The following is a 27,707-nucleotide window of genomic DNA, read 5'->3' as shown; positions in this document are numbered from 1 at the left end:
TTTATATTTAATTCAATTTTTTCTTTTGCACCCCCTGGCAATAATCTCAAACTCCACCTATGCAGAGAAGTGTAGAGGTGTAGTTGGGTTTTAAACTCAATGATCACCAACAAGTATCGATATTAGTGTGGAGTCGACCTCTGCAGGTGATAAAGTTTATCATTTTATTCCCTCACGACGGCGCTCAGCCTCAGAAACAGATCAGACTAAACATGTTGACCTTTGAGGCAAAAGTTATACATCAAAAACAATATAGTTTGAATGATAAGATATGACTGTATAGACGCATAACACAGTTTGTGAATAAAGGTTATTGAAACCGTCATGTTTAAATCATATTGATCAGATCATTTTTGCTTGGATTTCAAATGTTTTTGTTTGTGATTTTGATTTTTTTTATTATACTATTTTTCTATAACAATCTTTTCTACTGATTATGAGTTACTTAATGTTACATTATTTATCATTGGAATTCACATTTGATTTTATATAATAATTTTAAGTTTTTGTGTCAAACTAATTAAACAAAACGTAATTTTCCACTTATTCTATTCATCTAATTTATTCACTATTAACATTTGGTACTTACTTTGTGGTGTTTTGATGAATGGATGTTGATAGCGTAATCTATTATTTTATATATAATTAATGGTTAGATTTTTGTTTGTAAAAAGGTTATTAAATGGAGATGTTATTAGGAACTGCAAGTCATAATTAAGGCATTTCTTCTTCTATTATTTCTGTTTTGGATAAATCCCAATGGAACAAAATTCCAATTTTTTTATTTTTTTTTTTAAATGCAGATCCTAACCCTACTGATAATAAAATGTTTAATATTAATTCTGGGTCAATATCAGTGTGTTGGGACTAATGTGGTACTGTAATACTGTTACTTTTGGTGGTAACTATAATACTCTTTAGAAATTATTAAACTGTTCCCATTACTGCAACCTTTATTGTTGTAGATTTGTATTTTTTTGTTTTTTGTTTTGATCAACTGTGATTTTTTCTCGGTTGGTATTTTTGTTCAATGGGATTTGGTCTTTTTGGGACTTTTCTGGGATTTTTTGGGTTGTGATTGTTACAGTTGAGACAGAAATTAAGATTGTTTGTGTTCTGAAAAAGGAACGTAGACAATCCATCATCTGTAGCAGCTGTAAACCAGTAAAAACTTCGACCAATAGAAAAATCCCTGTCTCCCTGCTGGTTCTCAACCCCTTGCGTGCACGAGCTCATACTCAAAGCGCGTCATCGGTGATGGAGTAAAAACTAAGTTTTTGGTCACGTTTTTTAATATCTATGATGATAAAGTTTTGGGTCGACTTACCGCTGAGTGAGACATGAGACAACGTAGTTTCTACACAATACAAGCGATGAGCTGAGGTCTGCTATTGGAGCAGTGGCGCTCGTGCATGTGAGTGGGGGGCGTGGCTTTAGAGGGAGCACAGAAGAGGGGGGTTTGTTTTTTAAAATTACCTACCCTGCCTTTAAGATTTTTTTGATTGGCATTTTATCTGTTGGGATTTTGTCCATTAGCATTTTGTGTGCTGTGATTGTTTCTGTTGGGTTCTCTTAAATTGGGGCGTTTGTGTTTTTTTGAAGAGTTCATCAATTGGGATTTTTTTTAATTTTTTTTTGGTTGGTATTTTTGTCTAAATTTTGTCTTTTGAAAGATTGTCTGCTGGAATTTTTTTTGTTACAGTTGAGTTTTTTTTCTGCTGAGATTTTGTCTTTTGTGATTTTGTTATTTCAGATTTCTTTCTTTTGAGATTTGATTGAGTTTAGACTGAAGTACTTTGAAGTTACATTTTTAATGTTTAAGAAGTGCGTTTACTTCATTCTTACTGCGATACCTTGTATTTCTTTGCCAGACTGTGGTTCCACAAAATCAACATCCGACATGGTTTTTGGCACAACTTTCAATCTGTGAAACAAACGTAAATGTGTTGTGAAGTCACTTTGTCAGTGTGTTTGGTGTCACACTGGCATCAGTAGAGGATGACGATACAGGTAGAGTTTTTAAAATGTTAGGAATCATCACCAGCAGCTTTAAGACTTTTATTTCATTGCAGAATACATTAGTAAGTGCTCTTTTCTTTGTCATTTAAACTTCATTTTCAGTTTGTGTTTCTGTAGGAAGAACTGATTTAAAAAACAATTATAATTAAAAATAGGCTCAACAAAGTCCAGCTGTCAGTTGTGTTGTGCTTTTATTTCTGTTTGTCTTGCAGCAGCTCATCTTAGAAAAAGGTGTAACAGTCTTAGCACTAATCTTAAACAAAAATTATTTCAAAAAGAAAAAAAAATCTTATTTCGTGCCTGTCTAATTTATTTATTTATTTATTTATTTATTTTTAGCTAAAGGCTGTTGTTTTTTCTTTTTTCTTAAAGAAAACAACTTTATTCACATCGTTTCATCATTACAAGTTTTTAAACTCTTACACTATACTATACTAGTAGAAATATATTGTAACGTAAATGAATGTTAAAAAAAAAATTGATAATAATAAATACATAAATCACGGAAAAAGAAAAGTTTTCATTCCGCTAAGTTCTTAGCATAGCAACAGCATAGCAACAGGATAAAGCTGGAGGAATCTATGCTTGATAGAAAAAACTGGGCAGATGATGCATATTGTTTGTTGAGTTGAGTTGATCTAAATCAGTGTTCATTTGGACAGCAAATTTTCATTTAGTTTTAGTCATAGTCTGTGGACTAAAAAGCAACTATAAGTTTCAGGGCATTTTAACTATTCACAAAGGGTGCGTTCCAATAGTCCCTCCTATCTCCTTTCTTATCCACTTTTCCTTACACCCCAGAAGTGTTTAAGTAGCGGCCATGATGAAGAGCGTTCCAAAAGTAGCCGAGGGACCCCTAGGCCTGCCGACTGGTGGTCTATCAGGAGGAGGCATTCGGCTAAGCCCAGCAAGCAGCTGCCTCTATTAAGTTTGACTGTGACCTGATGACAAGCTTGGACTAAGATGAACATTATTATCCCAAGTTCTCTAGACATGAGCCCAAATGCCTCCAATGAGGCATCCCAGAAGGTGACATCATGACTTTCTCTGACTGTTCCACCAGGAGCTTTTTACAGAGTTTCCTCTATGTGTCAGCAAAGTGCTGCTAATCACATGATCTCTCACTGGGATTTACACTGTTTGTGTTGGCTGGAGATGTTGTCATAGTAACCAGGTAGGGGCACGCCTTATAGGAGTGACTGAGAACCACGGGGGTGTGTGTGTGTGTGTGTGTGTGTGTGTGTGTGTGTGTGTGTGTGTGTGTTTACAAAGAACATTAAGTGTAATAATAAATGGATGTTTTTAATTCCAACCATTGACTTGTTGTTCAGACTTTACAACACATTGTTTAATCCTCCTCCTCACTGTCTGTCTCTGTATTACTACATTTCCCAGAATGCACCCTTCTTTCAATGCAGTTTCCTTATGGGTGTAACCAGATGGTGTTGACTCGTTCTGACTGGTTTTCAGGAAGTGAAAGTAACTCTGGTGAAATGGCGCAGCAAGCTGAGCTACAGACGGAGACTTTGTCCTGTTCCATTTGTCTGGACCTCCTGAAGGAGCCGGTGACCGTTCCCTGTGGACACAGTTACTGCAGGACGTGTATCAGCAGCTTCTGGGATGGAGAGAAGGAGAAGAACAACTACAGTTGTCCTCAGTGTAGGAGGAAGTTCACTGAGAGGCCTGATCTGGTGAAAAACATCATGTTAGCAGAGTTAGTGGAGGAAAAGAAGAAGAACAGACTTCAAGATGACCCTGATGATCAAAGATTTGCTGCAGCTGAAGATGTGGCCTGTGATGTTTGTACTGAGAGGAAACTGAAAGCCTCCAAGTCCTGTTTGAACTGTGTGGCCTCTTATTGTGAAAAACACCTTCAGCAACATAATGATGTTACATTAAAGAGACACAAACTGGTGGATCCATCCAAGAAGATCCAGGAGAAGATCTGCTCTCGTCATGATGAGGTGATGAAGATGTTCTGCCGCACTGATCAGCAGTGTATCTGTATTTTCTGCTCCATGGAGGAACATAAAGACCACGACACGGTTTCAGCTGCAGCAGAAAAGACTGAGAAACAGAGAGAGCTGCAGGAGAGTCGAGCTGACATCCACAAGAACATCCAGGACAGAGAGAAAGATGTGGAGCTGCTTAAAGAGCAGGAGAAGACCATCAACCTCTCTGCTGATCAGACAGTGGAGCACAGTGAGCAGATGTTCACTGAGCTGATCCATCTCCTCCAAAGAAGAAGCTCTGAGCTGGAGAAGGAGGTCCGATCCAAGCAACAGACTGAAGTGAGTGCAGTCCGAGCTCTTCAGGAGAAGCTGGAGCAGGAGATCATTGAGCTGAAGAACAGAGACGCTAAGCTGCAGCAGATCTCCCACACTGAGGATCACATCCAGTTTGTCCTCAGCTACAGCTCCATGTCAGCGCTCAGTGTGTCCACACACTCCTCCATCATCCTCACAGCTCCTGAAAACTGCTTTGAGGAGGTGACAGCAGCTGTGTCAGAGCTCAGAGAACATCTCCACAAAGTCCTGATGGAGGACTGGACCAACGTCTGTCACATTGTGGAGAGAGTGGATGATCTACCATCAGAGCCGAGGACCAGAGCTGGATTATTAAAGTATTCACAGGAAATCACTCTGGATCCAAACACAGCTTTCATTGAGCTCAGTTTATCAGAAGGAAACAGAAAAGTAACAAGAATGAGAGAAGATCAACCTCATCCTGATCATCCAGACAGGTTCATTGATTGGTCTCAGGTCCTGAGCAGAGAGAGTCTGACTGGTCGTTGTTACTGGGAGGTGGAGGTGAGAGGAGAAGGAGTTGAAGTATCGGTCGCATACAAAAGTATCAGCAGAGGAGGGGAAGGGGATGAAAGTGGATTTGGATTAAATAACAAATCATGGACGTTAAAATGTTTTCCAAACAGATACACATTTTATCATAATAGCATTGAGACTCCAGTCCCAGGTTCTCAGTCCTCCAGAATAGGAGTGTACGTGGATCACACAGCAGGTGTTCTGTCCTTCTACAGCGTCTCTGAAACAATGACTCTCCTCCACAGAGTCAACACCACCTTCACTGAGCCGCTACACGCTGGAATTTATGTTTATCATTGTGGCGATAGTGTTGAATTCTGTAAACTTAGATAGAAAGGTTATTCCTGTGTGTAAATGCACACACACACACACACACACACGCACACACACACACACACACACACACACACACACACACACACACACACACACACACACACACTATAAATGTACACAAGTCTTTTAAAATGTCAATCTTGTGTTTGATGTGGGCTTGTAATGGTAGGGTCACTGGTTTGATTCTCACCTGGTCATCACTGTGGGATGTTGAGCAAGTCCCTCAACCCTAACTGCTCCTCAGGGAGGGGTTCAATGTAGAGACAGTTTATTGTATGTAGCTGTACATATGTGACAAAAATACATCATTATTAATGCAAATGGTTAGATTAATGCGGATTAAGGAAACTAGATTTTTGCTGTGTCACACACACACACACACACACACACTTCAAAACACGCCCTCACCACACGTAAGGTATCTATAATAAAAATATACTAAATTAGTAAAATAAAACAATATTTATACAAAAAGTACAGAAATAAACAAAAAGGCTCCAAAAAACATACATGACACAATACACAAAACAACAACAAAAAAAGGAAATAGTTATACAAATACACAAAATGACAACAGAAATGCACACTGCCATGGCAACAAAAAACAATATTTATACAAAAATTGCACAAAAACACAACAGAAATACACATAATGAATCCAAAAAACATACATTACAGAAAAATACACCAAACGAAAAAATATAAAAATTAGTAAAAAAAAACCCCAAAACAAACACATTTATCATGGACATGTCCTATATAATTATATCAGGGAAATCACACACACTATTATTTACTTCACCCACAAATAAAAAACTGAGAAAATCAAAGCTGTAAGTGACAGATATTAGTCCCTACAGGATTTGATTTTATGACCTATTTTTATGTAATTTGGGTACATTTTGTGGAATATTTTGAAGAAAATTGCAGGATTTTGGAAAAATTGAGGGTTCTTTTAACTATTTGATATTAAAAATGACTGCCATCATGTGATATAAGCGTGGGGAATGTGATTGTGGAGTTTCATTGAATTTGTGTATTAATTTGGAGATATCTACAACTGAATTAGTTAATTATTTACACAAGGATTCATGGTTTCTCTGACTGTTTTTGCTTTCTGCTGAAGGCCAAATTGGATGCTCTAAAGGGCACAATTTTGTCCCCGGGCCTTGAGTTTGACACATGTAAATGTTATAAATGTGATTAGAATTCAATCTATTTTGTCAGAAATGTAATATTTGGTCATGTGAACATGTTTTTGTGAATATTTCTCACAGTTTTGTTAATAGATTTCACTGCAACTTATGTGGTATTATCTCATCTTTACAAAAGTCAGAAATGAGAACAGTGACATCCACATGAACACTTTTCTGCTTGTTGTTTATTTTATTTAAGCCCATATGGATGTTTTAGGACATTTTCAGTGGTGTCAGATCTTAGTTTTTCTCCTTAAGCCACATTTCATACCAATAGAAATATAAATATTGAAAGGAAATGCACTTCTTTAATCCCATTTAATCAGAAACACAAACTGCTGTATATTTTATCTTCCTGTTTATATTGATTTTATGGCTGATAGACATTAAAGACATTCATTAAGATAAGATAAGATAAGGAGACAAGGCTTGCAGAATGTTTAACATCTTTTAAATTACTCCTAATAACTTTATACACTTGGCTTCATGTGATTTCATTTTCTTATTTGATTTTATCTTCTCATAAATGCATGGATTCTGTTTACCTGTCTGTTGTTTGATTGCTTTGATGGTCTTTTACTGCTGTGTGTCAAACCTTTGTTTTATAAAAGTGCTGTATGAACAAAGTTATTAATAAACATACAAGCTCACGTGATTTCTAAAGGCTGAATTATAATGAAAACTGCAAAAATACAAGGAAAGTCTCTCATTTTAGCATGTGAGACAGAATATTGTTCTTTTTAATGTGTTTTTGTAAATGAATGTTTAGTCTAGTGAATAAAGCACGTGGTCCCAGTCAGCTGACCAAAAAACATACAGAAAAATACACCAAATAAAAAATATTTAAAAATGACACATTTATCATGTCCTATAGAATTAAATCAAGGAAATCACACACACTATTTAACTTTACACCCACAAATAAAGCCCTTTATAACACTACAGAGCACAGAGTATGTACCTCTTTGTACGTCCAACCTTCAAACACACACTCATTTGGCCATAATTGACAACTGTACTTAAGCTCCTCCCACTATATGAATACATACTTCCAACAGGCACTGTACTAGTAATAATAATAATAATAACAAACTGGATTGAATACTTTGAATATTGAGATTTATTGGTAGAAATTGGCTCAAAATAAGCTAAAAAAAATAATGACTTGGTAAAAATTCTCAGTTATACAAAAAAATCAGGGTTGGAATGTATTTATTATGTTAAATCACTGTATTTTCAATATTAGATATTTTATACAGAGGTGAAAATGATGGATTACAAGTACTTACATTACTGTAATTGAGTTGCTTTTATGGGTACTTGTACTTTTGAGTATATTTCTAAATTAGTAATTTTACTTGTACTTAAGTATGTTTTAAAATAAGTAATTTATTTCATCACGTTTCTACACTCAACTGTTAGTGAGTTTTTTTTTGTTTTGTTTTAAAATGATCATCAGGACGTTGTTAAAATATAAAAAAAAATGAAATGACCAGACAACAATCAAATACATCACATCATAGTCGACCAATCAGATTAAACGTAATGTACGGCACCAAAACGGCATTGAATGTTGGTTATTTTCCCAGTTTTAGAGTTTATAAATGTATCTACACTTAGAGCCTGAGCATTTTTTATATTTTCAATTTAATTCATCTGTGTTATTTAATTAAAAAATAATTGTACATTTTGACAAACCTTTTATTTTATACAGAGGCTTTTGTGGAAAATAAATTCAGTTCAAATTGTGGTGGATTGTGTTTCTTCCTTTTTAAGTTTATACATGAGATGTTTACTGTATGTAAGGGAACTGTACCAAGATTTATGACCAACAATAAACGTGGGTGGTGAAAGTAACCAGTACCAGTTTTATTTTGATTACTATTGATTAAGAAGAGGTCAGATTTTAATGGAAAGTATGGAACATGTGGAAATAAGAGAAGAATCTAAGATGAAAAACGTGACCCAAACATGTTAAACCACACACTTTTATTCCATAACGTAAAGCATCTGCATCCATAAAACTCTAGTTCAAGATTCATCGTACAGATTTGTCTTTGTTACATGTGTAACAACATTACATTTTATCCACTTCATCACATTACCGTGAGCCAGTACAAATTATGTTTTCTGTAAATGAAGTGCAAAAACTCTTGCCACTAAGAGTTAAATGTGTTGTAAAAAGGCTTTTTATGGAGCGTTAAGGCAGTAGAGGAAAACAAGTGCTTATATTTAAGGCAGCAAACGGTGATTTATGCAAACATTCAAAAAATAATTCCCTTGTGTAAAAATCTACTGTTCATCCATGCAACAGTATCGATTCAAATATCATCTTAGTCTTCAAATGTTTGAAGGAAAGGTGTGAAACCCCTTAAAGCAATGATTGTTGGGCTGTGGTTCAGCGTTTACTCTGGGGAGCAGTAGCGTCCAGCGAACAGAACGCTCATGGACGGGTTGTGTCTGATGAAGAAGAGGAAGGGGTGATCAGCGATGAAGGGCGGCTGAATCCTGGCACAGCGCAGCATCATGATGGCGGCGGTAGCAGCGGCTGCTTCGGTTCCTTCTTCATTCACCTCCACAAACGCCTTATGCACCACTTTAGAAAGCACCAGGTCATTGGAAGGAGACATGCCTGTTACACAACGACAGGATGGACAGGGTTACAATACAGGAAGTGATCAAAACTAAGACAAAACCCCACTGTAAACCTAACCAACTCTAACACTAACACATACTCTAACAGTAGCCCTAATCCAGTAATTATGTGTTGAAAACGATGCATGTTTTCTATTACTATTGCAATTGTTTAGAAAACTAAAGCAGCCATTAGTAAATGGACGTGTTTCATTGATAGTTCAGCTTTATTTAGCTCTGAGACAGTGGTTCTCAACCTTTTTAGCCCTCGACCACCAAAATAAAGGTTCCAGAGAGCGGGGACCCCCACTGTAGCTGAAGGTGGTTGAACATAGACATGAACATTCAGGAAGTTTATTATTATTATAGTCATCTTAAAGATGGAAATCCTTGTGTTAATCAGAAATGTGTTAAAAGTGACCAAAAATGGTGGAAAAGGTTTGTGAAATAAGTTTTTAAAAAATTGGTTAAAAGTTGGAAATTAGAGTGGGCAAAAACAGACAGATAAAGTAGCAAAAAGGGTTCAAAGTGTCAATATTGACTTAAAAGTGACAGAAATGGGGGGAGGGGAATTTGGGGTCATTTCATTTAAAAAGTAGGAACAATTAGTTTAATCTGGCAAATAATGAGGTGGTAGAGGGGTCGTCTTCTGAGCGAGAGGTTGGAGGTTTGATCCCAGTCTATACCTGTCTATGTGTTGAAGTGTCCTTGGGCAAGACACTGAACCCTAAGTTGCTCTCAGTGGTTGACCAGCACCTTGTATGGCAGCTCAGTCCCATTGGTGTGTGAATGGGTGAATGAGCTGATATTGTAAAGCGCTTTGAGAATATTTCAGTATAGGGATAAAGAACTATCCCTATACCATTTACCATGACATATGGTGAAGAGACAATAATAAGTCAACATATGTGACATTAGGTGTGAAAAGTAGTGGTAAAGGTTTATGAGTGCTGAAAACACGTTGAAATGTGATGGAGAAATATCAGAAATGGGAGTAATGTAGTAAAAATGCACTAAAAGAAGCAAAAATATGGCTAGAAAAAGTGATGAAAATAGGCTAAAATATGGAGTAGTTTGGTGTAGTTGCAGAAAAAGGGTAAAAATTAACAAAAATGGGCTGAAATTGTTCAGAAAATATTCTTTGTTTCTTTAAAGCATCTGGCGACCCCCTCCTAGTGAAACATAAAGACTGCAAAACATGTGATTTCTCTTAATACATCCATTAATTTCCAGACCCACTTTGTCCTATTTCAGGGTCCTTCTCTTAGTACAATGAATGAATTAGTTGGTAAAAAAAAGACTAATTAATTACTAAATTATAGTTTAATTTAGCCCTGATCTAAACCTAATTAACCAACTTTATAATAGAGAATAAAAAACACTAAAAGTATTGTTTTTATGATGATAAATAGAAAAAATGAGGTAAAACATGATGAAATCGTACCAGAGAAGTCGCTGGCTGCCATGTCGAACACGTTCTCCATTCCCATGCTGATCAGAACGTTCTTCAGGTCGTACGTTTCCTCCAGTTTGAAGCGAGGCAGACCCACCTGGATCTCCGTCTCATCCATCATGTCTGGTCTGGTCCACTCCACAAAGTTCTCATAGGTCAGCTCTCTCTCCAGCTAAGGGAGGAGACACACATCGTTTGGGTCTTAGAGGCCTTAAGATGTGCCTGAGTGCAAATATGTGCGTGTTGTACCTTTTCCAGACCGGTGGAGTCGTCCTCGATGCCGTTAGGGAGGAAGATGAGCATGCTCAGCTCTTTGCCTTTGTACGGCATTTCTAAGATCTGTCAGACACAACATTTAAAACATTAGCTTTAATTTTCCTGTGTTAGATTTCAGTGATTTTTAAGGTGTTTTGATAAAGATAAATTATTAAACATTTAAAAGTAAAACAAAACACAAGAAAGACATCCATATTATTGTATATGTTTGAGTCAAATGACTAAAAATGACATTAAAGGTTTTAACCATCAGGTTGTGATAAATAGATTCATTACTAGAACAAGATCACGGGTACAAGCGGCTGAAATGAGTTTCCTCCGTAGGGTGGCTGGGCTCTCCCTTAGAGATAGGGTGAGAAGCTCAGTCCTTCGGGAGGGGCTCAAAGTAGAGTCGCTGCTCCTCCGCATCGAGAAGAGCCAGATGAGGTGGCTCGGGCACCTAATTAGGATGCCCCCTGAACGCCTCCCTAGTGAGGCGCCCAGGGCAAGTCCCTCCGGAAGGAGGCCCCGGGGAAGACCCAGGACACGCTGGAGAGACTATGTCTCTCGGCTGGCCTGGGAACGTCTCGGGGTCCCCCCGGAAGAGCTGGAGGAAGTGGCCGGGGAGAGGGAAGTCTGGGCCTCCCTACTGAGGATGCTGCCCCCGCGACCCAGAAACGGTTAAGCGGAAGAAGATAGATGGATGGAGATTCATTACTAAATTACCTGGCAGCCAGCTTCAGGGATGAAGGTCAGCGGGAACTTGGTTTTTTGGTACATCATCTTCACATCTTTGGTGTCTCTCTAAAGAGATCAAACAAAAAAAAAGGAATAGGATTCACTTAAAGTTTAACTCGTTAATGAAAAATATGGTAAGAAAATAAATGTGTCTTTTTATGACAAATTGAAACCTGATACATTATTTAAATCTTGATTCTCTGATAATACAATTGTAAAAAATAAAATATTTATACTTTTTTTAAAAAAAGCAAAGTACTAAGATGATCCAATTACCAAATGCTTTGATGACTGTTGATCAAAGCACTCTGATTCTGGTCCAACTCTCAACATTTTAGTCAAAGTATTTCAATTTGGCATATTTAGTTGTAAAATGTCAGAGTGACTTCCCTCTATGGGTTAAAACCCGCTATTACAATTGATTTTTACTATTGGCTGAGAACAAGATCATGTGATGTTTTGGGACCATCTTCCATCACAAACAAGCACTGTTAGCCCCGCCCCTTTTATAAAAACTAGCACCTGTGGGGTCTGTATATCTCTGAATATAGAGATATATTGAGTAACGAGTAGCTAGTTAGCATAGCATCGATTGTTCGTTGGAGATTTTATAGTATAGACTGGGCGTGTCTTACTGTTCCAGGAGCACCGCCCTTAATCAAGGCATTTTTTTGAATTTCCCTCCTAGTGGCAGGTCAGGTGAAAGCAGGTGTTTAGTTACTCTTTAATGGCCCTATTCTCTCATTTGGACTTAAAGGTGCAGTCTGCAACTCTCTAAAAGTGACTTTTTGTCATATTTGCTAAAGCTGTCACTATGTAAGGACAGCTTTACATCAAACTAGTTGTGTGAAAAAAAACAGACTCATTGATTCCCTCCTGCTGCTCCTGCAGCTTTTGGCAGATTGCCAGAATGCACCACGACCGAGCAAAAAGATCCAATCAGAGCCAGGATTGTGTTTAATGGGCTGTCTGAGAGCTATTGCTCACAGGCCCCGCCCCTTTCTCAGAGCTAGAGCGCGTCGTTTTTACAGTGTATGGTGTGGAGGAGTAGAAGATGGAATTAGCAATTTTTCTGGTTGAAAGGTAATTACTGCTGCTTGATTTACAGTATGTTTGATTTGTAATTGTTACAGTTGAACTCTGTGGTGCATGTGTTGTTTGTGTGTGCGCAGCAGCCTCTGTATGGCTGCTGTAAGTGACACGTGTTGCTGCTGCTGCTGAGGTGTGGCACATTGAGAGCGAGAAGTGCTGCAGTAATATGCTTTTAACAGAGCATGTTATATTACTGTGATGTTGCTGTCGGACTAACGTTAGCTTGTTAGCTCCTCTGAGGAAGGGCAAGAGGCTGTTGTTTTTTCTTTTTTCTTAAAGAAAACAACTTTATTCACATTGTTTCATCATTGCAAGTTTTTAAACTTTTAAAAAATTGATAATAATAAATACATAAATCACCGAAAAAGAAAAGTTTTTAATACTAAACACCTGCCGTGGTTCAACTTCATTCCGCTAAGTTCTTAGCATAGCAACAGCATAGCAACAGGATAAAGCTGGAGGAATCTATGCTTGATAGAAAAAACTGGGCAGATGATGCATATTGTTTGTAGAGGAGTTTGCGTAGAATGTTTATGTACAAGTATAGTCATTAGAGGCTTTGGAGTGAGACAAGGTTGGTTCACTGGGCAAGATCTTTGAGAAACTGCAGCAAAGGGTTTCAGTGAGAAAAAATGAGAAAATACTATTAAAAAAGTTGAGGGAAAACAAGTTGGACTTTGGTTGTGATGCTGAACAAATGTACGATAGATTCTGAGTTTCCCTGTTAGGACTTATTGATCCCCCACTCAGGTGTTAGAAATATCAGAGGTGTGGGCTGGATCGAATCGTGAGGCCTGGGACTCAAACCTATGACTTTCTCACTGCAATGGTATCTGACATCGCTCCAATGTCTGGTAAACAAATATTCTAACTTTTCCAAAGCTGTGCCACTGCACAATAATGTGTCGTGGGATCATCAGGTGTCACTTGGAAAATTGTCCAATCCTACGAGTTGATCCAAATCAGTGTTCATTTGGACAGCAAATTTTCATTTAGTTTTAGTCATAGTCTGTGGACTAAAAAGCAACTATAAGTTTCAGGGCATTTTAACTATTCACAAAGGGTGCGTTCCAATAGTCCCTCCTATCTCCTTTCATATCCACTTATCCTTACGCCCCAGAAGTGTTTAAGTAGCGGCCATGATGAAGAGCGTTCCAAAAGCAGCCGAGGGACCCCTAGGCCTGCCGACTGGTGGTCTATCAGGAGGAGGCATTCGGCTAAGCCCAACAAGCAGCTGCCTCTATTAAGTTTGACTGTGACCTGATGACAAGCTTGGACTAAGATGAACATTATTATCCCAAGTTCTCTAGACATGAGCCCAAATGCCTCCAATGAAGCATCCCAGAAGGTGACATCATGACTTTCTCTGACTGTTCCACCAGGAGCTTTTTACACTGTCATTCTACTTTCCTGAGTTTCCTCTATGTGTCAGCAAAGTGCTGCTAATCACATGATCTCTCACTGGGATTTACACTGTTTGTGTTGGCTGGAGATGTTGTCATAGTAACCAGGTAGGGGCACGCCTTATAGGAGTGACTGAGAACCACAAGGGTGGGTGTGTGTGTGTGTGTGTGTGTGTGTGTGTGTGTGTGTGTGTGTGTGTGCGTGCGTGCGTGCGTGTGTGTGTGTGTGTGCGTGTGTGTGTGTGTGTGTGTGTGTGTTTACAAAGAACATTAAGTGTAATAATAAAAGGATGTTTTTAATTCCAACCATCGACTCGTTGTTCAGACTTTACAACACATTGTTTAATCCTCCTCCTCACTGTCTGTCTCTGTATTACTACATTTCCCAGAATGCACCCTTCTTTCAATGCAGTTTCCTTATGGGTGTAACCAGATGGTGTTGACTCATTCTGACTGGTTTTCAGGAAGTGAAAGTAACTCTGGTGAAATGGCGCAGCAAGCTGAGCTACAGACGGAGACTTTGTCCTGTTCCATTTGTCTGGACCTCCTGAAGGAGCCGGTGACCGTTCCCTGTGGACACAGTTACTGCAGGACGTGTATCAGCAGCTTCTGGGATGGAGAGAAGGAGAAGAACAACTACAGTTGTCCTCAGTGTAGGAGGAAGTTCACTGAGAGGCCTGATCTGGTGAAAAACATCATGTTAGCAGAGTTAGTGGAGGAAAAGAAGAAGAACAGACTTCAAGATGATCCTGTTGATCAAAGATTTGCTGCAGCTGAAGATGTGGCCTGTGATGTTTGTACTGAGAGGAAACTGAAAGCCTCCAAGTCCTGTTTGAACTGTGTGGCCTCTTATTGTGAAAAACACCTTCAGCAACATAATGATGTTACATTAAAGAGACACAAACTGGTGGATCCATCCAAGAAGATCCAGGAGAAGATCTGCTCTCGTCATGATGAGGTGATGAAGATGTTCTGCCGCACTGATCAGCAGTGTATCTGTATTTTCTGCTCCATGGAGGAACATAAAGACCACGACACGGTTTCAGCTGCAGCAGAAAAGACTGAGAAACAGAGAGAGCTGCAGGAGAGTCGAGCTGACATCCACAAGAACATCCAGGACAGAGAGAAAGATGTGGAGCTGCTTAAAGAGCAGGAGAAGACCATCAACCTCTCTGCTGATCAGACAGTGGAGCACAGTGAGCAGATTGTTCACTGAGCTGATCCATCTCCTCCAAAGAAGAAGCTCTGAGCTGGAGAAGGAGGTCCGATCCAAGCAACAGACTGAAGTGAGTGCAGTCCGAGCTCTTCAGGAGAAGCTGGAGCAGGAGATCATTGAGCTGAAGAACAGAGACGCTAAGCTGCAGCAGATCTCCCACACTGAGGATCACATCCAGTTTGTCCTCAGCTACAGCTCCATGTCAGCGCTCAGTGTGTCCACACACTCCTCCATCATCCTCACAGCTCCTGAAAACTGCTTTGAGGAGGTGACAGCAGCTGTGTCAGAGCTCAGAGAACATCTCCACAAAGTCCTGATGGAGGACTGGACCAACGTCTGTCACATTGTGGAGAGAGTGGATGATCTACCATCAGAGCCGAGGACCAGAGCTGGATTCTTAAAGTATTCACAGGAAATCACTCTGGATCCAAACACAGCTTTCAATATGCTCAGTTTATCAGAAGGAAACAGAAAAGTAACATTAATGGAAGAAGATCAACATCATCCTGATCATCCAGACAGGTTCATTGATTGCTCTCAGGTCCTGAGCAGAGAGAGTCTGACTGGTCGTTGTTACTGGGAGGTGGAGGTGAGAGGAGAAGGAGTTGAAGTATCGGTCGCATACAAAAGTATCAGCAGAGGAAGGGAAAGGGATGAAAGTGAATTTGGATTAAATAACAAATCATGGATGTTAGAATGTTTTCCAAACAGATACACATTTTATCATAATAGCATTGAGACTCCAGTCCCAGGTTCTCAGTCCTCCAGAATAGGAGTGTACGTGGATCACACAGCAGGTGTTCTGTCCTTCTACAGCGTCTCTGAAACAATGACTCTCCTCCACAGAGTCAACACCACCTTCACTGAGCCGCTACACGCTGGAATTTGTGTTTATATTTGTGGCGATAGTGTTGAATTCTGTAAACTTAGATAGAAAGGTTATTCCTGTGTGTAAATGCACACACACACACACACACACTATAAATGTACACAAGTCTTTTAAAATGTCAATCTTGTGTTTGATGTGGGCTTGTAATGGTAGGGTCACTGGTTTGATTCTCACCTGGTCATCACTGTGGGATGTTGAGCAAGTCCCTCAACCCTAACTGCTCCTCAGGGAGGGGTTCAATGTAGAGACAGTTTATTGTATGTAGCTGTACATATGTGACAAAAATACATCATTATTAATGCAAATGGTTAGATTAATGCGGATTAAGGAAACTAGATTTTTGCTGTGTCACACACACACACACTTCAAAACACGCCCTCACCACACGTAAGGTATCTATAATAAAAATATACTAAATTAGTAAAATAAAACAAAAAACTAAACATTTATACAAAAAGTACAGAAATCAACAAAAATAAACAAAAAGGCTCCAAAAAACATACATGACAGAAAAATACACAAAACAAAAAAAGGAAATGACTCAAAATACACAAAACTAAATAGTTATACAAATACACAAAATGACAACAGAAATGCACACTGCCATGGCAACAAAAAACAATATTTATACAAAAATTGCACAAAAACACAACAGAAATACACATAATGAATCCAAAAAACATATTACAGAAAAATACACCAAATGAAAAAATAAAAAAATGAGTAAAAAAAAAAACCCCAAAACAAACACATTTATCATGCACATGTCCCTTATAATTATATCAGGGAAATCACACACACTATTATTTACTTCACCCACAAATAAAAAACTGAGAAAATCAAAGCTATAAGTGACAGATATTAGTCCCTACAGGATTTGATTTTATGACCTATTTTTATGTAATTTGGGTACATTTTGTGGAATATTTTGAGAAAATTGCAGGATTTTGGAAAAATTGAGGGTTCTTTTATCTATTTGATATTAAAATGACTGCCATCATGTGATATAAGCGTGGGGAATGTGATTGTGGAGTTTCATTGAATTTGTGTATTAATTTGGAGATTAATTATTTACACAAGGATTCATGGTTTCTCTGACTGTTTTTGCTTTCTGCTGAAGGCCAAATTGGATGCTCTAAAGGGCACGATTTTGCCCCCGGGCCTTGAGTTTGACACATGTAAATGTGATTAGAATTCAATCTATTTTGTCAGAAATGTAATATTTGGTCATGTGAACATGTTTTTGTGAATATTTCTCACAGTTTTGTTAATAGATTTCACTGCAACTTATGTGGTATTATCTCATCTTTACAAAAGTCAGAAATGAGAACAGTGACATCCACATGAACACTTTTCTGCTTGTTTATTTTATTTAAGCCCATATGGATGTTTCAGGACATTTTCAGTGGTGTCAGATCTTAGTTTTTCTACTTAAGCCACATTTCATACCAATAGAAATATAAATATTGAAAGGAAATGCACTTCTTTAATCCCATTTAATCAGAAACACAAACTGCTGTATATTTGATCTTCCTGTTTATATTGATTTTATGGCTGATAGACATTAAAGACATTCATTAAGATAAGATAAGATAAGGAGACAAGGCTTGCAGAATGTTTAACATCTTTTAAATTACTCCTAATAACTTTATACACTTGGCTTCATGTGATTTCATTTTCTTATTTGATTTTATCTTCTCATAAATGCATGGATTCTGTTTACCTGTCTGTTGTTTGATTGCTTTGATGGTCTTTTACTGCTGTGTGTCAAACCCTTGTTTTATAAAAGTGCTGTATGAACAAAGTTATTATTATTAATAAACATACAAGCTCACGTGATTTCTAAAGGCTGAATTATAATGAAAACTGCAAAAATACAAGGAAAGTCTCTCATTTAGGCATGTGAGACAGAATATTATTCTTTTTGATGTGTTTTTGTAAATGAATGTTTAGTCTAGTGAATAAAGCACGTGGTCCCAGTCAGCTGACCAAAAAACATACAGAAAAATACACCAAATAAAAAATATATAAAAATGACACATTTATCATGTCCTATAGAATTAAATCAAGGAAATCACACACACTATTTAACTTTACACCCACAAATAAAGCCCTTTATAACACTACAGAGCACAGAGTATGTACCTCTTTGTACGTCCAACCTTCAAACACACACTCATTTGGCCATAATTGACAACTGTACTTAAGCTCCTCCCACTATATGAATACATACTTCCAACAGGCACTGTACTAGTAATAATAATAATAATAACAAACTGGATTGAATACTTTGAATATTGAGATTTATTGGTAGAAATTGGCTCAAAATAAGCTAAAAAAAATAATGACTTGGTAAAAATTCTCAGTTATACAAAAAAATCAGGGTTGGAATGTATTTATTATGTTAAATCACTGTATTTTCAATATTAGATATTTTATACAGAGGTGAAAATGATGGATTACAAGTACTTATATTACTGTAATTGAGTTGCTTTTATGGGTACTTGTACTTTTGAGTATATTTCTAAATGAGTAATTTTACTTGTACTTAAGTATGTTTTAAAATAAGTAATTTAATTCATCACGTTTCTACACTCAACTGTTAGTGAGTTTTTTTTTGTTTTGTTTTAAAATGATCATCAGGACGTTGTTAAAATATAAAAAAAAATGAAATGACCAGACAACAATCAAATGCATCACATCATAGTCGACCAATCAGATTAAACGTAACGTACGGCACCAAAACGGCATTGAATGTTGGTTATTTTCCCAGTTTTAGAGTTTATAAATGTATCTACACTTAGAGCCTGAGCATTTTTTATATTTTCAATTTAATTCATCTGTGTTATTTAATTAAAAAATAATTGTACATTTTGACAAACCTTTTATTTTATACAGAGGCTTTTGTGGAAAATAAATTCAGTTCAAATTGTGCTGGATTGTGTTTCTTCCTTTTTAAGTTTATACATGAGATGTTTACTGTATGTAAGGGAACTGTACCAAGATTTATGAGCAACAATAAACATGGGTGGTGAAAGTAACCAGTACCAGTTTTATTTTGATTACTATTGATTAAGAAGAGGTCAGATTTTAATGGAAAGTATGGAACATGTGGAAATAAGAGAAGAATCTAAGATGAAAAACGTGACCCAAACATGTTAAACCACACACTTTTATTCCATAACGTAAAGCATCTGCATCCATAAAACTCTAGTTCAAGATTCATCGTACAGATTTGTCTTTGTTACATAAGTGTAACAACATTACATTTTATCCACTTCATCACATTACCGTGAGCCAGTACAAATTATGTTTTCTGTAAATGAAGTGCAAAAACTCTTGCCACTAAGAGTTAAATGTGTTGTAAAAAGGCTTTTTATGGAGCGTTAAGGCAGTAGAGGAAAACAGGTGCTTATATTTAAGGCAGCAAACGGTGATTTATGCAAACATTCAAAAAATAATTCCCTTGTGTAAAAATCTACTGTTCATCCATGCAACAGTATCGATTCAAATATCATCTTAGTCTTCAAATGTTTGAAGGAAAGGTGTGAAACCCCTTAAAGCAATGATTGTTGGGCTGTGGTTCAGCGTTTACTCTGGGGAGCAGTAGCGTCCAGCGAACAGAACGCTCATGGACGGGTTGTGTCTGATGAAGAAGAGGAAGGGGTGATCAGCGATGAAGGGCGGCTGAATCCTGGCACAGCGCAGCATCATGATGGCGGCGGTAGCAGCGGCTGCTTCGGTTCCTTCTTCATTCACCTCCACAAACGCCTTATGCACCACTTTAGAAAGCACCAGGTCATTGGAAGGAGACATGCCTGTTACACAACGACAGGATGGACAGGGTTACAATACAGGAAGTGATCAAAACTAAGACAACTAAGACATACTCTAAAAGTCTAATTCTAACAGTAGCTCTAATCCAGTAATTATGTGTTGAAAACGATGCATGTTTTCTATTACTATTGCAATTGTTTAGAAAACTAAAGCAGCCATTAGTAAATGGACGTGTTTCATTGATAGTTCAGCTTTATTTAGCTCTGAGACAGTGGTTCTCAACCTTTTTAGCCCTCGACCACCAAAATAAAGGTTCCAGAGAGCGGGGACCCCCACTGTAGCTGAAGATGGTTGAACATAGACATGAACATTCAGGAAGTTTATTATTATTATAGTCATCTTAAAGATGGAAATCCTTGTGTTAATCAGAAATGTGTTAAAAGTGACCAAAAATGGTGGAAAAGGTTTGTGAAATAAGTTTTTAAAAAATTGGTTAAAAGTTGGAAATTAGAGTGGGCAAAAACAGACAGATAAAGTAGCAAAAAGGGTTCAAAGTGTCAATATTGACTTAAAAGTGACAGAAACGGGGGGAGGGGAATTTGGGGTGATTTCACTTAAAAAGTAGGAACAATTACTTTAATCTGGCAAATAATGAGGTGGTAGAGGGGTCGTCTTCTGAGCGAGAGGTTGGAGGTTTGATCCCAGTCTATTCCTGTCTATGTGTTGAAGTGTCCTTGGGCAAGACACTGAAACCTAAGTTGCTCTCAGTGGTTGACCAGCACCTTGTATGGCAGCTCAGTCCCATTGGTGTGTGAATGGGTGAATGAGCTGATATTGTAAAGCGCTTTGAGAATATTTCAGTATAGGGATAAAGAACTATCCCTATACCATTTACCATGACATATGGTGAAGAGACAATAATAAGTCAATATATGTGACATTAGGTGTGAAAAGTAGTGGTAAAGGTTTGAGTGCTGAAAATGTCTTGAAAGAGGAAAAAATGTGCAGAAAACACGTTGAAATGTGATGGAGAAGTATCAGAAATGGGAGTAATGTAGTAAAAATGCACTAAAAGAAGCAAAAATATGGCTAGAAAAAGTGATGAAAATAGGCTAAAATATGGAGTAGTTTGGTGTAGTTGCAGAAAAAGGGTAAAAATAAACAAAAATGGAATGAAATTGTTCAGAAAATATTCTTTGTTTCTTTAAAGCGTCTGGCGACCCCCTCCTAGTGAAACATAAAGACTGCAAAACATGTGATTTCTCTTAATACATCCAGTAATTTCCAGACCCACTTTGTCCGATTTCAGGGTCCTTCTCTTAATACAATGAATGAATTAGTTGGTAAAAAAAAAGACTAATTAATTACTAAATTATAGTTTAATTTAGCCCTGATCTAAACCTAATTAACCAACTTTATTACAGAGAATAAAAAACACTAAAAGTATTGTTTTTATGATGATAAATAGAAAAAATGAGGTAAAACATGATGAAATCGTACCAGAGAAGTCGCTGGCTGCCATGTCGAACACGTTCTCCATTCCCATGCTGATCAGAACGTTCTTCAGGTCGTACGTTTCCTCCAGTTTGAAGCGAGGCAGACCCACCTGGATCTCCGTCTCATCCATCATGTCTGGTCTGGTCCACTCCACAAAGTTCTCATAGGTCAGCTCTCTCTCCAGCTGAGGGAGGAGACACACATCGTTTGGGTCTTAGAGGCCTTAAGATGTGCCTGAGTGCAAATATGTGCGTGTTGTACCTTTTCCAGACCGGTGGAGTCGTCCTCGATGCCGTTAGGGAGGAAGATGAGCATGCTCAGCTCTTTGCCTTTGTACGGCATTTCTAAGATCTGTCAGACACAACATTTAAAACATTAGCTTTAATTTTCCTGTGTTAGATTTCAGTGATTTTTAAGGTGTTTTGATAAAGATAAATTATTAAACATTTAAAAGTAAAACAAAACACAAGAAAGACATCCATATTATTGTATATGTTTGAGTCTAATGACTAAAAATGACATTAAAGGTTTTAACCATCAGGTTGTGATAAATAGATTCATTACTAGAACAAGATCACGGGTACAAGCGGCTGAAATGAGTTTCCTCCGTAGGGTGGCTGGGCTCTCCCTTAGAGATAGGGTGAGAAGCTCAGTCCTTCGGGAGGGGCTCAAAGTAGAGTCGCTGCTCCTCCGCATCGAGAAGAGCCAGATGAGGTGGCTCGGGCACCTAATTAGGATGCCCCGGGAAAGACCCAGGACACGCTGGAGAGACTATGTCTCTCGGCTGGCCTGGGAACGTCTCGGGGTCCCCCCGGAAGAGCTGGAGGAAGTGGCCGGGGAGAGGGAAGTCTGGGCCTCCCTACTGAGGATGCTGCCCCCGCGACACGGAAACGGTTAAGCGGAAGAAGATAGATGGATGGTGATTCATTACTAAATTACCTGGCAGCCAGCTTCAGGGATGAAGGTCAGCGGGAACTTGGTTTTTTGGTACATCATCTTCACATCTTTGGTGTCTCTCTAAAGAGATCAAACAAAAAAAAAGGAATAGGATTCACTTAAAGTTTAATTCGTTAATGAAAAATATGGTAAGAAAATAAATGTGTCTTTTTATGACAAATTGAAACCTGATACATTATTTAAATCTTGATTCTCTGATAATACATTTGTAAAAAATAAAATATTTTAAAATCTTTTTTTAAAAAAAGCAAAGTACTAAGATGATCCAATTACCAAATGCTTTGATGACTGTTGATCAAAGCACTCTGATTCTGGTCCAACTCTCAACATTTTAGTCAAAGTATTTCAATTTGGCATATTTAGTTGTAAAATGTCAGAGTGACTTCCCTCTATGGGTTAAAACCCGCTATTACATGTGATTTTTACTATTGGCTGAGAACAAGATCATGTGATGTTTTGGGACCATCTTCCATCACAAACAAGCACTGTTAGCCCCGCCCCTTTTATAAAAACTAGCACCTGTGGGCTCTGTATATCTCTGAATATAGAGATATATTGAGTAACGAGTAGCTAGTTAGCATAGCATCGATTGTTCGTTGGAGATTTTATAGTATAGACTGGGCGTGTCTTACTGTTCCAGGAGCACCGCCCTTAATCAAGGCATTTTTTTGAATTTCCCTCCTAGTGGCAGGTCAGGTGAAAGCAGGTGTTTAGTTACTCTTTAATGGCCCTATTCTCTCATTTGGACTTAAAGGTGCAGTCTGCAACTCTCTAAAAGTGACTTTTTGTCATATTTGCTAAAGCTGTCACTATGTAAGGACAGCTTTACATCAAACTAGTTGTGTGAAAAAAAACAGACTCATTGATTCCCTCCTGCTGCTCCTGCAGCTTTTGGCAGATTGCCAGAATGCACCACGACCGAGCAAAACGATCCAATCAGAGCCAGGATTGTGTTTAATGGGCTGTCTGAGAGCTGTTGCTCACAGGCCCCGCCCCTTTCTCAGAGCTAGAGCGCGTCGTTTTTACAGTGTATGGTGTGGAGGAGTAGAAGATGGAATTAGCAATTTTTTCTGGTTGAAAGGTAATTACTGCTGCTTGATTTACAGTATGTTTGATTTGTAATTGTTACAGTTGAACTCTGTGGTGCATGTGTTGTTTGTGTGTGCGCAGCAGCCTCCGTATGGCTGCTGTAAGTGACACGTGTTGCTGCTGCTGCTGAGGTGTGGCACATTGAGAGCGAGAAGTGCTGCAGTAATATGCTTTTAACAGAGCATGTTATATTACTGTGATGTTGCTGTCGGACTAACGTTAGCTTGTTAGCTCCTCTGAGGAAGGGCAAGAGGCTGTTGTTTTTTCTTTTTTCTTAAAGAAAACAACTTTATTCTCATAGTTTCATCATTGCAAGTTTTTAAACTTTTAAAAAATTGATAATAATAAATACATAAATCACCGAAAAAGAAAAGTTTTTAATACTAAACACCTGCCGTGGTTCAACTTCATTCCGCTAAGTTCTTAGCATAGCAACAGCATAGCAACAGGATAAAGCTGGAGGAATCTATGCTTGATAGAAAAAACTGGGCAGATGATGCATATTGTTTGTAGAGGAGTTTGCGTAGAATGTTTATGTACAAGTAAAGTCATTAGAGGCTTTGGAGTGAGACAAGGTTGGTTCACTGGGCAAGATCTTGAGAAACTGCAGCAAAGGGTTTCAGTGAGAAAAAATGAGAAAATACTATTAAAAAGGTTGAGGGAAAACAAGTTGGACTTTGGTTGTGATGCTGAACAAATGGACGATAGAGTCTGAGTTTCCCTGTTAGGACTTATTGATCCCCCACTCAGGTGTTAGAAATATCAGAGGTGTGGGCTGGATCGAATCGTGAGGCCTGGGACTCAAACCTATGACTTTCTCACTGCAATGGTATCTGACATCGCTCCAATGTCTGGTAAACAAATATTCTAACTTTTCCAAAGCTGTGCCACTGACCAATAATGTGTCGTGGGATCATCAGGTGTCACTTGGAAAATTGTCCAATCTTACAAGTTGATCCAAATCAGTGTTCATTTGGACAGCAAATTTTCATTTCGTTTTAGTCATAGTCTGTGGACTAAAAAGCAACTATAAGTTTCAAGGCATTTTAACTATTCACAAAGGGTGCGTTCCAATAGTCCCTCCTATCTCCTTTCATATCCACTTTTCCTTACACCCCAGAAGTGTTTAAGTAGCGGCCATGATGAAGAGCGTTCCAAAAGCAGCCGAGGGACCCCTAGGCCTGCCGACTGGTGGTCTATCAGGAGGAGGCATTCGGCTAAGCCCAGCAAGCAGCTGCCTCTATTAAGTTTGACTGTGACCTGATGACAAGCTTGGACTAAGATGAACATTATTATCCCAAGTTCTCTAGACATGAGCCCAAATGCCTCCAATGAGGCATCTCAGAAGGTGACATCATGGCTTTCTCTGACTGTTCCACCAGGAGCTTTTTACACTTCCTGAGTTTCCTCTATGTGTCAGCAAAGTGCTGCTAATCACATGATCTCTCACTGGGATTTACACTGTTTGTGTTGGCTGGAGATGTTGTCATAGTAACCAGGTAGGGGCACGCCTTATAGGAGAAACTGAGAACCTGAGAAGGGTGTGTGTGTGTGTGTGTGTGTGTGTGTGTGTGTGTGTGTGTGTGTGTGTGTGTGTGTGTGTGTGTGTGTGGTTAAAAAAGAACATTAAGTGTAATAATAAAAGGATGTTTTTAATTCCAACCATCGACTCGTTGTTCAGACTTTACAACACATTGTTTAATCCTCCTCCTCACTGTCTGTCTCTGTATTACTACATTTCCCAGAATGCACCCTTCTTTCAATGCAGTTTCCTTATGGGTGTAACCAGATGGTGTTGACTCGTTTTGACTGGTTTTCAGGAAGTGAAAGTAACTCTGGTGAAATGGCGCAGCAAGCTGAGCTGCAGACGGAGACTTTGTCCTGTTCCATTTGTCTGGACCTCCTGAAGGAGCCGGTGACCGTTCCCTGTGGACACAGTTACTGCAGGACGTGTATCAGCAGCTTCTGGGATGGAGAGAAGGAGAAGAACAACTACAGTTGTCCTCAGTGTAGGAAGAAGTTCACTGAGAGGCCTGATCTGGTGAAAAACATCATGTTAGCAGAGTTAGTGGAGGAAAAGAAGAAGAACAGACTTCAAGATGATCCTGATGATCAAAGATTTGCTGCAGCTGAAGATGTGGCCTGTGATGTTTGTACTGAAAGGAAACTGAAAGCCTCCAAGTCCTGTTTGAACTGTGTGGCCTCTTATTGTGAAAAACACCTTCAGCAACATAATGATGTTACATTAAAGAGACACAAACTGGTGGATCCATCCAAGAAGATCCAGGAGAAGATCTGCTCTCGTCATGATGAGGTGATGAAGATGTTCTGCCGCACTGATCAGCAGTGTATCTGTATTTTCTGCTCCATGGAGGAACATAAAGACCACGACACGGTTTCAGCTGCAGCAGAAAAGACTGAGAAACAGAGAGAGCTGCAGGAGAGTCGAGCTAACATCCACAAGAACATCCAGGACAGAGAGAAAGATGTGGAGCTGCTTAAAGAGCAGGAGAAGACCATCAACCTCTCTGCTGATCAGACAGTGGAGCACAGTGAGCAGATGTTCACTGAGCTGATCCATCTCCTCCAAAGAAGAAGCTCTGAGCTGGAGAAGGAGGTCCGATCCAAGCAACAGACTGAAGTGAGTGCAGTCCGAGCTCTTCAGGAGAAGCTGGAGCAGGAGATCATTGAGCTGAAGAACAGAGACGCTAAGCTGCAGCAGATCTCCCACACTGAGGATCACATCCAGTTTGTCCTCAGCTACAGCTCCATGTCAGCGCTCAGTGTGTCCACACACTCCTCCATCATCCTCAGAGGTCCTGGGAGCTGCTTTGAGGAGGTGACAGCAGCTGTGTCAGAGCTCAGAGAACATCTCCACGAAGTCCTGATGGAGGACTGGACCAACATCTGTCACATTGTGGAGAGAGTGGATGATCTACCATCAGAGCCGAGGACCAGAGCTGGATTCTTAAAGTATTCACAGGAAATCACTCTGGATCCAAACACAGCTTTCAATATGCTCAGTTTATCAGAAGGAAACAGAAAAGTAACATTAATGGAAGAAGATCAACCTCATCCTGATCATCCAGACAGGTTCACTGGTTGGTCTCAGGTCCTGAGCAGAGAGAGTCTGACTGGTCGTTGTTACTGGGAGGTGGAGGTGAGAGGAGAAGGAGTTGAAGTATCGGTCGCATACAAAAGTATCAGCAGAGGAAGGGAAAGGGATGAAAGTGGATTTGGATTCAATAACAAATCATGGACGTTAAAATGTTTTCTAAACAGTTACACATTTTGTCATAATAGCAGTGAGACTCCAGTCCCAGGTTGTCAGCCCTCCAGAATAGGAGTGTACGTGGATCACACAGCAGGTGTTCTGTCCTTCTACAGCGTCTCTGAAACAATGACTCTCCTCCACAGAGTCAACACCACCTTCACTGAGCCGCTACACGCTGGAATTTGTGTTTGTTTTTGTGGCGATAGTGTTGAATTTTGTAAACTTAGATAGAAAGGTTATTCCTGTGTGTAAATGCACACACACACACACACACACTATAAATGTACACAAGTCTTTTAAAATGTCAATCTTGTGTTTGATGTGGGCTTGTAATGGTAGGGTCACTGGTTTGATTCTCACCTGGTCATCACTGTGGGATGTTGAGCAAGTCCCTCAACACTAACTGCTCCTCAGGGAGGGGTTCAATGTAGAGACAGTTTATTGTATGTAGCTGTACATATGTGACAAAAATACATCATTATTATTAATGCAAATGGTTAGATTAATGCGGATTAAGGAAACTAGATTTTTGCTGTGTCACACACACACACACACACACACACACACACACACACACACACACACACACACACACACACACACACACACACTTCAAAACACGCCCTCACCACACGTAAGGTATCTATAATAAAAATATACTAAATTAGTAAAATAAAACAAAAAACTAAACAATATTTATACAAAAAGTACAGAAATCAACAAAAATAAACAAAAAGGCTCCAAAAAACATACATGACAGAAAAATACACAAAACAACAAAAAAGGAAATGACTCAAAATACACAAAACTAAATAGTTATACAAATACACAAAATGACAACAGAAATGCACACTGCCATGGCAACAAAAAACAATATTTATACAAAAATTGCACAAAAACACAACAGAAATACACATAATGAATCCAAAAAACATATTACAGAAAAATACACCAAATGAAAAAATAAAAAAATGAGTAAAAAAAAAAACCCCAAAACAAACACATTTATCATGCACATGTCCCTTATAATTAAATCAGGGAAATCACACACACTATTATT

General features: G+C 38.6%; 4 protein-coding genes and 1 pseudogene across 4 annotated transcripts; 3 read left to right on the top strand and 2 right to left on the bottom strand.

The window, feature by feature from the left end:
• The first annotated feature begins 3,485 nt into the window (after nucleotides 1–3,485).
• LOC114453946 (E3 ubiquitin/ISG15 ligase TRIM25-like) lies at nucleotides 3,486–5,272 on the top strand. The gene has a single exon (XM_028433983.1). The coding sequence runs from the start codon at nucleotides 3,513–3,515 to the stop codon at nucleotides 5,172–5,174; it is 1,662 nt and encodes a 553-aa protein (XP_028289784.1). The 5' UTR covers nucleotides 3,486–3,512; the 3' UTR covers nucleotides 5,175–5,272.
• Nucleotides 5,273–8,345: 3,073 nt separating this feature from the next.
• Nucleotides 8,346–13,385, bottom strand: LOC114454536 (leukocyte elastase inhibitor-like). The gene is made up of 5 exons (XM_028435083.1): nucleotides 13,368–13,385; nucleotides 11,442–11,519; nucleotides 10,710–10,799; nucleotides 10,452–10,632; nucleotides 8,346–9,005 (listed from the first exon to the last, which is right to left on the bottom strand). The coding sequence occupies exons 1-5, from the start codon at nucleotides 13,383–13,385 to the stop codon at nucleotides 8,779–8,781; spliced, it is 594 nt and encodes a 197-aa protein (XP_028290884.1). The 3' UTR covers nucleotides 8,346–8,778.
• Nucleotides 13,386–14,407: 1,022 nt separating this feature from the next.
• Nucleotides 14,408–16,098, top strand: LOC114453944 (E3 ubiquitin/ISG15 ligase TRIM25-like; annotated as a pseudogene).
• A 3,369-nt stretch (nucleotides 16,099–19,467) lies between these two features.
• On the bottom strand, nucleotides 19,468–24,213 carry LOC114454535 (leukocyte elastase inhibitor-like). The gene is made up of 5 exons (XM_028435082.1): nucleotides 24,196–24,213; nucleotides 22,267–22,344; nucleotides 21,589–21,678; nucleotides 21,331–21,511; nucleotides 19,468–19,871 (listed from the first exon to the last, which is right to left on the bottom strand). Exons 1-5 carry the CDS (start codon nucleotides 24,211–24,213, stop codon nucleotides 19,645–19,647), a joined length of 594 nt encoding a protein of 197 aa, XP_028290883.1. The 3' UTR covers nucleotides 19,468–19,644.
• Nucleotides 24,214–25,216: 1,003 nt separating this feature from the next.
• LOC114453945 (E3 ubiquitin/ISG15 ligase TRIM25-like) lies at nucleotides 25,217–26,682 on the top strand. The gene is made up of 2 exons (XM_028433982.1): nucleotides 25,217–26,419; nucleotides 26,680–26,682. Exons 1-2 carry the CDS (start codon nucleotides 25,217–25,219, stop codon nucleotides 26,680–26,682), a joined length of 1,206 nt encoding a protein of 401 aa, XP_028289783.1.
• Nucleotides 26,683–27,707: the final 1,025 nt, after the last annotated feature.

Source organism: Gouania willdenowi, chromosome 20 (assembly GCF_900634775.1).
Source record: "Gouania willdenowi chromosome 20, fGouWil2.1, whole genome shotgun sequence".
In the NCBI taxonomy this organism is placed as follows: Eukaryota; Metazoa; Chordata; class Actinopteri; order Blenniiformes; family Gobiesocidae; genus Gouania; species Gouania willdenowi.
The sequence above is the reverse complement of the archived record's forward strand: the minus strand, read 5'-3'. Positions and strand labels throughout refer to the sequence as shown.

What these genes read in the sequence shown, in the direction of transcription:
- LOC114453946 (XM_028433983.1), top strand. Translation starts at nt 3,513, where the DNA reads ATGGCGCAGCAAGCTGAGCTACAGACGGAGACTTTGTCCTGTTCCATT.
- LOC114454535 (XM_028435082.1), bottom strand. An exon ending in ACTCCACCGGTCTGGAAAAG is followed by an intron (nt 21,512 to 21,588) that starts GTACAACACGCA and finishes CTCCTCCCTCAG; the next exon opens with CTGGAGAGAGAGCTGACCTA. An exon ending in GGCAGCCAGCGACTTCTCTG is followed by an intron (nt 19,872 to 21,330) that starts GTACGATTTCAT and finishes GTTGTGTAACAG; the next exon opens with GCATGTCTCCTTCCAATGAC.
- LOC114454536 (XM_028435083.1), bottom strand. An exon ending in TCCCTGAAGCTGGCTGCCAG is followed by an intron (nt 10,800 to 11,441) that starts GTAATTTAGTAA and finishes TGTGTCTGACAG; the next exon opens with ATCTTAGAAATGCCGTACAA. An exon ending in GGCAGCCAGCGACTTCTCTG is followed by an intron (nt 9,006 to 10,451) that starts GTACGATTTCAT and finishes GTTGTGTAACAG; the next exon opens with GCATGTCTCCTTCCAATGAC.
- LOC114453945 (XM_028433982.1), top strand. Translation starts at nt 25,217, where the DNA reads ATGGCGCAGCAAGCTGAGCTGCAGACGGAGACTTTGTCCTGTTCCATT.